The sequence below is a fragment of the Cotesia typhae genome, unplaced genomic scaffold (assembly GCF_013202065.1).
Source record: "Cotesia typhae breed Kobodo isofemale line unplaced genomic scaffold, CoteBio_Ctyphae contig_5, whole genome shotgun sequence".
Lineage (NCBI taxonomy): Eukaryota > Metazoa > Arthropoda > Insecta > Hymenoptera > Braconidae > Cotesia > Cotesia typhae.
This window is the reverse complement of record NW_027423757.1, coordinates 7,611,463-7,624,021: the sequence shown is the minus strand read 5'-3', so window position 1 is coordinate 7,624,021 and position 12,559 is coordinate 7,611,463. Positions and strand designations below refer to the sequence as shown.

The 12,559-nt window shown below is 36.6% G+C and overlaps 1 protein-coding gene across 4 annotated transcripts in view; it reads left to right on the top strand.

Annotated features, from left to right (window-relative positions):
• The window catches only part of LOC141531246 (uncharacterized), a 37,971-nt gene that overhangs the window by 20,941 nt on the left and 4,471 nt on the right, over positions 1-12,559 (top strand). The window contains exons 2-3 of one of the 4 annotated variants that reach the window (XM_074248917.1): positions 8,580-8,722; positions 11,260-12,441. In XM_074248917.1, the coding sequence (XP_074105018.1) occupies positions 8,641-8,722; positions 11,260-12,441 (1,264 nt within the window). In that variant the 5' untranslated portion in view covers positions 8,580-8,640. Of the gene's footprint in view, positions 1-3,717; positions 5,254-8,579; positions 8,723-11,259; positions 12,442-12,559 lie in introns of those variants that run through there. The other 3 variants (XM_074248918.1, XM_074248916.1, XM_074248919.1) reach the window with 3 other exon arrangements.

The following is a 12,559-nucleotide window of genomic DNA, read 5'->3' as shown; positions in this document are numbered from 1 at the left end:
GGGCATCCGCCGACGTTTTTCTTCGCTAGTGTATCGATTTTAGGTTTAGGCCATTACACCCCGGTTGCAGGCGTCCATCCTATCAGTGCCCAGCACTTGCAGCTGCGCTTTAAACTCATCTGCGCAAGATATCTTACGTTTAATTTTCATTTTTTACTTTACAACTTTTATTCCAAGCTCAAACAAAAAATTAAAAAAAAAATATTTTCTCTTTCTTCTCAGTCATTTTTTCCGGCATGATGTTTGTTTACATCCTCGCGACCTTGAGGAGTATCTTATTGGGATACACCGGCTTATTGTAGATATGTATGTTTGTATACATATATATGTATGAATAAGGGTATTAGTAAACGTACATAGTGAACTAAGGGGATGTTGTGGATGCAGTGAGAGTCAAAACTTGGAGGATGTTGAATATGTTTGTATGTATATATATGTGTGTGTGTTTGTACATAATACCGAGAAGTTGAGTTTTGAATTTAGGGCAGTGGTCGTTGCGACTCATCGCGCAATGACTACACTCAACAACTTCCATCCACCACCTCTTTCACCTTCTCCCCTCCTCCCTTCGCCCCTTTGGGACTCTGACTGTTTACTCGGGAATGCTTGAGAGGTCTAGGCGACACTCGACTCCAAGTTCACTCACCAATAAACTCGTCAAGGTTACATATTGTCTCCTATATATCTTCACCAATGATCATTTGCATAATCTTTTCCTGCCTTTTTGCTTTTTTTTTTGTTTTATTTTATTTTATAAGATTTATTTATTTATTTATTTATTTATTTATATATGAGTATACTACGATGGACAACGAATGACGGATCGGGGATTAATAAATATACGGAATACCGTATAATAAAACAATACGTAACAATTAATAAACAGGATTGACGAGGTGTTAGTAGATACAGAGAGGGCTGTCGATGGTGAATGAGAATGATTGGATAATGAAAATTGATTCCTCTATGGCAGTTTGATCTGTTGTTTATGCTATTGTTGAAATTTTTCAGGTAAAACTATTTATTTGAGTAATTTATGGCTACCAGAGTGGAGAAATGCGAAAATTTATTTATTGCTTTTATTTTTCGTGAAAAAATACTTTGGGATTATTATTAAATTTAGATTTTAAAATAAGTTAAATTTTCTTATAATGATTTATGGAATTTTTTTACAATAATAATATTGCAAAGTTAAACCTTCTACGGGAAAAACATTTATCATTAAGTTATTTTTATGTTATTAATATATGAATAAAAAAAAGTTTATTATTCAAGAAATAAATTATTGAAGCAAAACAATTATTTTGATCTTATTGAATTGAGAATAATTGTTTAATAAAGTAAAATTTACTTAAATCAATTTACTTAATTCATTATAACTTCATAAAAAAATTATTTTTGCTCCAAAATATCAATTTAAAAATAAAATTTTTTTGCAAGTATTATTTCGAGATAATATCACTTTTGAATAGTAAAAAATAGTTAAATTCTATTGATAAAATTTAGAACCTTAATTATAATCTGAGTTTTGTATTAAATAATTCGATGAGCGGTGAATTATTCAAAGGATTAAATTTTGAATGTCGTATTAACTGAAGAGAAAATGAACCGGGAACTTAGCTCGTATAAATTCCAGATTATCAATGAAATTTTCTCACGGTTTTAATTCAATGAAATAAATAATTTTTTAAATAATTAACCATCCACATCTACACAGAAATTTAAAGTTGTCTGTTGAAAATACGTCCATGTGGTTAAGATTTTATCGGAGACATCAGTAAAATTTAATGGCATCAGTAACATTTACGGCAGCACCGGATCTTATGTAAATGTTACACATATTGTTGAGCTTAAATTTATTGCAGTATTCAAAAGAGTTTGGTCAGTTCTCAGTTCGCTGGTATTATATATAACATAGAAGCTATAAGAAGAATAACCATTTTTATTTTTATTTCATCATTTTATTTCGCTTAAATAAAACCTCGAGCTACTACGCAGACTTGAGACGCGAGTCATTCGATATTATTCCGAATAGATTATTAATAATAATAAAAATAATAAAAACAAAACAAAACATTTAACGTTTAGCTAAACGTCAAGTTACAGAATTTAACGATATAAATTCACTCTAAATAGAAATATCCATATATAAAATAATATATTGGCAATGGGAATGGGCAACGGACGAAAAATTGCCGGGCAAGAGGTTATCGATGCAGAGGATAACATTGAAATTAATCTGAAAGAAAATAAAAACGGCAGATAATAATAAAACCTAAAAAAAAAAATATTTTCTAACAACAAAACGAAAAATTCACAAAATATCTGTTCTGGAAATGAATTTCAGCGTTGTCTGCATTGATGGACTATCTCGAGTGTATCTCCTGGCGCATCTGTGGGCATCAGAATCAGAGAGTATACTTTTATCCTATCCACTCTCTACATACTACATACTATATTCATATTATATACATATATAAAGTGATGGAAAAAAAGCAGGCATATTCCACCTTGCCGCAAGGTCGTAACAAACAGCACCATTCACGCAACGTCTATATACCATATACTTGCTCTTTACATACAAATGTATATCTATATATTTATACATATAATACATAAATGTACATACATACCATAGGAGATAGAATCGAGTGATCTGCCGAGGGAGAACAGAATGGAAGCACAAGTAAGAGTAAGATCGTCAGTGGAAAGGAGATAGACAGCCAGACATGTATGAAGAAGTAAAGATAATGTACATGTATGTATTAAATATCTGTGCTGGTTGACGACGGCGGGAGTCGCGAACACTCTTACACCAGGGGAAAGAGCAAGAGAGTAAAAGTAAACCGTATATCTATAGATATCAAGTATGTCTGTAAAGGTGAACGCGTGGTGATGAGAATGATTCGTCGTGTAGGTATACACTCGAACGGCCGCTCGGTGAGCCGCGTGCGTTTCTATCCCTCGTGCCTCAGCTCAGCTCAGCTCAACTCAACTCAACTCTGGTGTGCTGCTCGAGTGTAAACGACTAAGGAGAGACGCAGACGGGGATGTGCTGGAGAACCCAGTCTGAGAAACTGGCGGGAAATACGTGCCTCTAATCCGCCGGCAGTAAACTCTGAGACTATACCACTGTGTACCGGGTTATATCCACCCTCTATATCTACCCTTATACTCTCTATTCTGTCTATCAACATACTAACATTAGATTCCTATATATGACCAGAAATTACTTTCTATCACTATCAAACAATCGCTCTTATTAAATATCAAAATTAAAAATTGCAAGACCAATGCCTTTTACAAAACTCCAAATTAATCCTAATTCTTTTCCAATCTCTAGATCTTGGATCTAGAATTAAAAAAAAAAAAAATAATTATTTAATAAAATTCTTTTCTCTGGGCAAATTCATTTCTCTCTCAGGTTTAGTTCTCTTATTTTCCTCTCCTTTTTTTAAAACGAGTGATATTGATTTGGGAGAGGCTTCGTACTCGTGGCACGAGCGTACCATGTGACTCGTAGGTAGAGAATCGCGATGCATCAGCGCATCAGCGCAGCGCGCATCGAGGGGGCAATAGTAGTCGCGGCTGGGAAATCCCTCCTGCTGTTTGCGAAATCCCCCACCCCGGGGCCCGTCCTCGCCGCGCAGATACAGACTACAGACTTGAGTCTATATTATATAGTAGATTCTCGCTCCCCTGTCTGGAGTACACACACAGACACATACAAAAGCCCCTCTTGGTCGACATACCCTATCCGCGGATCTATCCGCGAGTGCCCCTCCGCCCTTCACTTGGCGAATCCCTTCTCCGGTCCAACATAATACACACAACGAGAACGGACAACTCGCTTGACTTGCTTCTCTTCTTTCTCCTCTTCTCTTCTCTTCACATAAACATCTACTTGTACATCTACATGGACGTACACCCTCTCAGTGTTTCCTCCGTCCGCCCGCAAGCTCCTCAGTCGCCCCTGGTGTGTCTGCCTCGACAACAGTGGATAGTGGATGGAGAGTGTTCTTTCTCCTCTTACGACGGGTTTCTCGTCCCACAGCCTTCTTCAGCGGCACATGCACACACGTAGAGACTGTTAGTGCGGCGAGTGGTGGTAGTAATCTTCTACAAGAACAAGTTCTCCCTCTCTTTATCTGGTGAGTGGTATCGACAGCTCTAGCTCTCGCTTCAACTCTTGTATTCCGCAACTAGATGCTCTCCACACACGAATTCGCCGTCTGATTCTTCCCACTATAATCGCAACAGTGAGTGAGGTTGTGAGTGAGGTAGTGAGGCAGTGAGTAGTGGCGGTGGCGGTGGCGGCAGCAGCTCCATCTCGATTCTCCATCCTATCCCGTGTCTGACTCGACTAAACCCACCGTCCTGAACCCATACCATAGCATGCCATACCAATCGGTGGAGAACAGAAACTGACTCCCGACTCCCGACTCCCCACTCCGGGGTATGCCGGCGACGGAAGTGCGGCAACAACGCGGCGAGCGTCTCGGTCTTGGCGAGTACACACTCGGGGGGCCAGCCGAGTCTACCGAGTTTGTCTACCGGCGCGGGTACCAAAAGAGAGTAAGACCGAGTAGAGTAACACCGGATAGGACCACCGGACGATAAGTCGTGAGTTTTTAATATAAAACACGGCATGCCGAGACGACGACGCGTTGCGTGAATTTAACCAAGAGAGACCCGAGTGCTCGTCGTCGTCGTCGTCGTCGTCGTCATCGTCGGAGTCGACGTCGCGTCGTGCTACCGTCGTCTCTCTGTCTCTCTTAATCTTTGTCCTAACATCAAAATCCTTGACAAGATTCAAAAATTATAAATAAATTATAATTTTATTAATTGTTAAATTATAATTATTTTTATTGTTTAATTATTTTGAACGTCCTATTGGTGTCCTACGAGGTACAATACAGAGAGGAGATCCCGCCTCGTGTTGTATTTCTCTCCTCTCCTCTTCTCTTGGACTCTCTCCTTTCCTCGTTCCTCGTTCCTCTTTCCTCTCCCGAGATCCGCGCTCCCTCCAACCAACACAATCCTACTCTCAACCCAACCCCGCGTGCGTGAGACGTCGCACGCAACACAACGTCGTCCAGACATTTTTTTCGGCTCGCGATATTACCAGTTGCGAATTAAACACGGTGTAAATGGCGCTCTCCGCACAGAATCAGTCAACGTCGTATGTCAACCTCTATTACTCTATCGTCCAACGCGCGGCGACACGTTATTTTAAGGAATATTACAATTCCGGTGAGTATTTCATTATAAAAAAAACACACACACACACACACACACACACACACTCAATCATCAAATGTTACATACACTCGTTAATTTAAATAATAAACCAACTCCAAAAGTTTATAAGTTTTCTTCTAATCTATCGCGAGTGTGGTGATGTATTTATAAATCTATGTATGATTAATATTATTATTATCATTAAATACATATATCTGTATATACATCTGCGTGTATGTGCCGAGTGACTCCTAAATCTGTGTGTGTGTGTATGTGCTGGAATTTGTGATCACCATACCAGTGTATTATAATATTAATATTATCTGTAATATACATATTATATACTCTTCCCTCTTCCCTTCAATATTTAATACATCCAAATCTTCTCCCTGGCTTAAATATTTTACTGTTACTATTTTTTATACTCATAAATCCCGAATAAATCGAATAGAAGCGACTTAATTAAATTACATACGTCCAATAAGAAATGTTTTATCCGTCAGTACATTGCGTTGCGTTATATTAGTTAAATTATCTGAAAATATCGCGTGGTTTTGAACCTCCCGCCATTGCCCTTTCCCCTTGTTGCCTGCCTACAGTCAGCCACTAACGCCACTGTCGCCGATTCTCGCTGATCGTTGCGACGATAAGGCGCCTACATTGCCCGCACCAATGCGGTACCTATGTACATTGTGTTTTATATATTATAAAATAAAAAAATATATATATCTTCATCCTATATCTGTATATATATATATATATATATATATATGTACATTTAAAATTGATACAGATGTGTGCAAAGTAATATTCTCAGTTGCGTTAGATTATAACTCGGTGTAATTTTTAAAATAAAATACTATCATTTTTAATATTTATATTGTCTGGATTCTACTTGGCAATCTGTTTAGTGGATACCCAGCCGCAAGAAGACAAGCTATACTACAAGACAAGACTCCAAACCGCGCTTTCTTTAACGCGACGCCAAAACCCACGTGCTCGTATATGTGTGCTCTCTTAACACCCATCATTATCATCTTCTTTCTTTATTATTATTGTTATTATAATACCGTTTATAATCAACGTGTGTTAACTGGTATCACACACTATTACACATTACAATTACAATTAAAATTACTATTACATAGACGGATTTTAATACAAACATCTACACACCTCAACGCTGTGACAATACAACACACGCACGGAAATTAAAACGATTGTAAATGTATATGATAATAAGTACTAGAAAGATACACAGTGCTGGTGGTAACAGTGAGACTTGCTTTTGCTCAAGACCCCGGATAATATAAATAATGATATACATACTATGATATATACAATATTAAATAAAACAAGACGACAAATAACCGCGGGTATTCTCAATAACTCGCGGAGCGACGGACTTTTATATATTTAAATTTCTTCTAATAATAAATAAGAATATTAATAATAATTATAATAAGGAAAATAAGAAGAAGAAGAAGAAGAAGAAGGAGAAATAGTAGATTTATTTAGGATTTTGAATTGACCAAGTAAAAAATAATCCTCGGCGAACGATAGTGGGTCATCGGTCAACCGAAATCACGAGTCAGTAGTCAGTAGTATCATATAAAAGCCCGCGTATTTAATAATCAGTGGACGTTAATGTATATCTACACAATTATGTATAAAGAAGACGATAGATAAATTGTTACGGCAATAAAATCAGGCGTTATCGAATAAAATGGTGAGCTCTTAATGAAAACTCAGTATAGTTATAATAAATATAAATATTAAGATATGTATTTGTAATATTTAAATTTGTATGGCCGTATATGTTGTTAATAATGTGTGTATGGATGTATTTTATATCTATGTATGTGTGTAGCCATCACGATGATCGACGATAGGAGGGTTCCTTATATACTCTTAACAAAGAAAACTTTGTACGGAGGCACGTCGTCTTATAACTGTAGTTGTGCTCTCGTACTCGGTAATTCGCCATGTGGCATTCGAAAATATACTACATCGTTCTAAGTTATATATTTAGATACAAGAAACGAGAAAGCTAGAGCGAAATAGTTAGATATATAAAAGAAACGAGTTGAGATTACGTACGTTGAACTTTGTCGTCAGTGCAATGTATTCTGTAGCAATATGCTCTCGTGGGCATGTAAATACACCTTTTTATTTTATTATTTATTGTTTATTAGTTGTTATGGATTATTAGTATGACTTTGTACATCTCTATCTTTTTCATTCAAGTAGAGTTCAATTTAATGAATTTTTTTTTTTTTTTCTCGAGTCTAGCCGGTTTTTATGTTTTATATCTATGGATCTATCGCAATTGCTAAACAATTATCCCGGTGAAGAAGAGGAAAAATGTCATATCGGTGATTGTAATTTCATTCAAAACCGTCAATGGACGATTGGAGAGAAAGGGACGCCAGTTGTGTTACGGTCTGGAGGCTAGCTTAACTATATTGTGTTATGTTGTATTATTATGTCCGTCTGCGAGCTCGAAAGTACTTGCGATTAGAGACACTACACCGATGTTGGATATTGTATGTTGTTTGTTGCGTTATTCGTACAGTAAAGGCCACCAGAAGGTTGCCAATCCACTCGCAATTACTTATTATATTTTATTTAAATTTTACTAACATCATATCATAATAGTATATGTTATGCATACTTAATTTAATTTTACTAAATCATAAAATAGAAATTTAAATAATTTATTTTAAAATTTTAAACTATACCGCGGTAAATTTTTATCTTAATTCCGGTGATTTATTCTCAAGTATTTTATAATTTTAACTATCAAAAATTAAACTTAGATAATTATAAATTAATAAGTAAATAAGCAACTTATCAATCTTCTTGAGTTTAACAGAATAAATTTTTGACTGATATTTTATAAATTAGTAACACGTGCTAACATAAAAAGTAAATATACAAATAAATGAAAATTTTTATCAGTATTAAAAAAATAATTATTTATTTGATTTTATGTAGCTTAGACTTACACAAAAAAAAATTTTTTACTTAAAAATTTTTCATATTAGAAAATTATCCAAAATATGATTTGAATTTTTCTGATAAAAAGTTTTATTAATTTTTAATAAATTAAAGCGCTAAATGTTTCCTAAAAATAATTTTTAATTTTTAACGGAGCCGCATACTCATTATTGTTATTTATAAATTTATTTTGTATTGAAAATTGAGGATAATATAGTTTAAATGATATAATTTGAATAATGAGGATAATATGATAAAGATAAAGATAAAGTTAAAGATATATTTGTTTGTTATTTTTGTTTGTTTACTTACGAGTGCTGTCGGTTGTGTGATTTCAGGAAACGGTAATATAATGTATATTGTAATTATTTGTGGTTAGTTGGTTACACATTGGGATAAATGGAAGAAGAAGAAGATACACGTACAAGTATTAGCAGCAGCGAGGACGAGGACGAGGACGATGTATTCGGTAGACCATCAGGTACTTACTAATAATAATGACGAACCGGTTTAAAACGTCATTGCTTTAGCAAATCGCAAGGGAATACCCGCTCGTTGCGGCTGATGGTTATTTTTCTTTCTTCACTCACCGTCAGCCCTTTTATTTACTAACAGTTACAGAAATAATAACAACAGCACAACTCAAGAACAAAACAAAACTAAAAGTAAAAAAGGCAACGAGGTGGTTTATTATTATCCTTTTTCCCCTTTTCTGATAAACTTTAAAACCCTGTTTTTCTAACCCTTCGCGGTGGTAATATCAAGTGTATTAAGACGTAATGATAGCTGCGCCGGTTTAGTTACAATGTTTCATTCTTTGTTGTTTATTACATGGTTTGATGCGGACTCCGGATAAAATGTTGCGAGTTAGACCAGACTAGTACAAACTTTACAGTTTATTATTCAATATAATTCAATTGAATGAGTAATAGTAATTATACAGAGGTGTATTTGTTCCTTCAATTTATTGATATATATATATATATATATATATATATATATATATATATATATATATATATATATATATATGAGATTCCTATCTATATAGTCACTCATCACGATATCTCGGGAACCATCAGACCTAGAAACTTGAAATTTGGTAGGAATATTCCTTTCGCCGAGTAGAGGTCAGCTAAGAACGGATTTTACGGAATTCCACCCACAAGGGGGGTTGCGGGGGCGTTAACAATGAAAAATTCCCGTTTTTAAACTATAGCTCCTATCGACACCAAATTTGGTAGGAATCTTCTGTAGGAGATGTAGAAATAATCTATGAATGAATTTCACGATATTTCACCCCCCCCCCATGGGGGCTGCGGGGGTGACTTTGAACAATGAAAATTTTTAATTTTCAAGCTAAAGGTCCTATCGACTCTAAATATGGTAGAAATCTTCTGTAAATGATGTAAAAATAATTTATGAACGAATTTTACGATATCTCACCCCCACAGGGGGTTGCGGGGGTGGCTTTTAACAATGAACATTTTTAATTTTCAAGCTATAGCGCCTATCGACTCTAAATTTGGTATGAATCTTCTGTAAGAGATGTAGAAATAATCTATAAACGAATTTTACGATATCTCACCTCACAGAGGGTTGCGGGGGTGGATATTAACAATCAAAATTTTTAATTTTCAAGCTATAACCCCTACAGACTCCAAATTTTGTAGGAATTTTCTGTAAATGATGAAAAAATAATTTATGAATGAATTTTACGATATTCTACCCCAAAGAGGATTGCGGGGGCGTTAATAATGAAAAATTCCCGTTTTTAAAACTATAGCTCCTGTCGACTCCAAATTTGGTAGGAATCTTCTGTAAGAGATGTAGAAAAAGTCGATGGGCAAATTTTATGATAGCTCACCTCACAGGGGTTTGCGAAGGCGGGTGTTAACATTTAAATTTTTTAATTTCCAAGCTATAGCTCCTATAGGCTCCAAATTCTCATTTCAAATTTTTTTCTTCGTGTCAATTATTATTCATCTTTGAAAAAAAGCCACGCAAACATTATAATGATTGCACATTGAAAGTTACAATGAATATTAGCTGGAATAATTACATGGATAAAAGGTATATGCTAATTCGATGAAATTTGAAATTTGTGAAAGTCAAAACAATACTCTAATTAAATTTCAAGTTTAAATCTAAAAATACAATTCTATAAAATGCCCAGCGAAGCGGGCGAATAACAACTAGTATATATATATATATATATATATATATATATATATATATATATCGCAGTTTATAATAAATTATAGGTTTTAAAGTAGATGTACATATGCACTTGAAATTTTTTTTGTTTTACAAACTACCTTCGTGATTTATGAATATTTAATAACACTGAAATTTTTATCAATTCGTCCTGCTTTGCATCTTCCTCCTCATCCTTCCTTACCGTCAACCATTCAATCATTTATTTATATTAACTTTATTATTATTTAAATACTCTTTTTATTTTATTATATGTCGAGTTTTTTTTTTTTAAATAACGTTTGGCTGGTGTTGAGATCAAGGTAAAGGATGTTATGAGTGGGGATTGCGTTTTTGGTAATGTTTTCTAACTTTTTTTTTTAATTTAGAGGATCAGTGAAAAAATTTCAAGTTTATAATAAAAACATATTTGAGTAAATAATTTCAATTAATTTAAGAATTTTTTTTTGAAAATAAATCACAAGATTAAAAAATTAAACTTTTGAAAATTTAAACAAAAAATTTCCAAGGATTTTCAATTAGTTTTAGTAAATTTATAATGATGTTAAGCAAAAAAAAAACATTCAATATTTTAAATTAGTTTCATTAACTTTAATAAGTTTTTTTTTTTTTTGTAATAAATTATATAAAAAAATTTTGTCATTAATCCATCGATAAATAAAACAAGTTAAAAAAAAAAAAATATATAATACTCCGACTTGATCAAAGCCAAACAGTCAGAAGTTATTTTTAAAACAAAACAAAAAAAAATGACATCAACAATTGTTGATTTGTGTTTTTGGTCTTTGGTGTTGATTGCAGATACTGGCGCGCCGTACGTATTGTACAAGGACAACATGGAGAGACCCCAGGGCCAGTGGGCGCCGGGGCCAGGATCTCTCCAAGATGGTGGTCTGTATGCACAGCAGCAGCAACAGCAACAACAGCAGCAGGCATCATCCTCGTCCGGTAGCCCACAGCAGCCTTGTGGCCCACCGGTCGAAGGTGGTGAAACGGGGCCTCCGCCAACCCTGGCGTCTCCTGTGCCCTCACCATACCCATCAGCACCACCCGAGCCGCAGGCATTGACCCCACCCGAGGACGACATCCAGTCCGGTCAGCCTTCGGCTCAGCAACAAGCCCAACAACAACAGGCCCAGCAGCAGCAACAGCAGCAGCAGCAACAACAACAGCAGCAACAGGTCCAGCAACAACAAGTTCAGCAACAGCAACAGGCGCAGCAGCAGGTACAGCAGCAGCAGCAACAACAACAGCAGCAGCAGCAACAGCAACAACAGCAACAGCAACAGCAACAACAAGCACAGCAAGAGCACTCGCCGCAACAGCAGTTGACGCCCCACGAGGTCGACCGGAGCGATTGCTTTCCTGGTGCAGGTGAACTTCAGCAATATCCCCAGCACTACTTCAAAGAGACCCGGCCGCATCCGTCGCCCTCGGTGCCGCCTCACATGCTAACCCCGGGGGGTTTTTCAGCGCTGCACTACTTAAAACAGCCGGGGGTTATGCTGACGTCCCTGGGGCAAGGCGACGGAGGCGCGAGTCTTGAGGCTCATCAGTACGCGAGTCCCGGCGCCCCGAATATGTCGAGCGTGTTACCGGACATTGTCCAGCAAAATGGCAAGTCCTCAAAGGGTGGTGCTAACAGTGATCTGCGGTTGTTCAAGTGCTTAACGTGCGGAAAAGACTTTAAACAGAAATCGACGTTGCTGCAGCACGAGAGGATTCATACGGACAGTCGGCCGTACGGGTGTCCAGAGTGCGGAAAGCGGTTCAGACAACAGTCACATCTCACGCAACACCTTAGAATTCACGCGAACGAGAAGCCGTATGCTTGCGTGTACTGCGAGCGCACATTCCGGCAGCGCGCCATCCTCAACCAGCATCTGCGCATCCACTCGGGTGAGAAGCCATACCAATGTCCGGAGTGCGGAAAACACTTCCGTCAGAAGGCGATCCTGAATCAGCACGTCCGCACACACCAAGGCGAGCATTTCTCTCTGCCTCCCCAGACTCCCAGAGGGCGTCCGCCACCACACTGACCCACCATCCACTGCTTTTTACTATCGCTGATGCGCTGCTCGCTATTCTTACCTTTTTACTT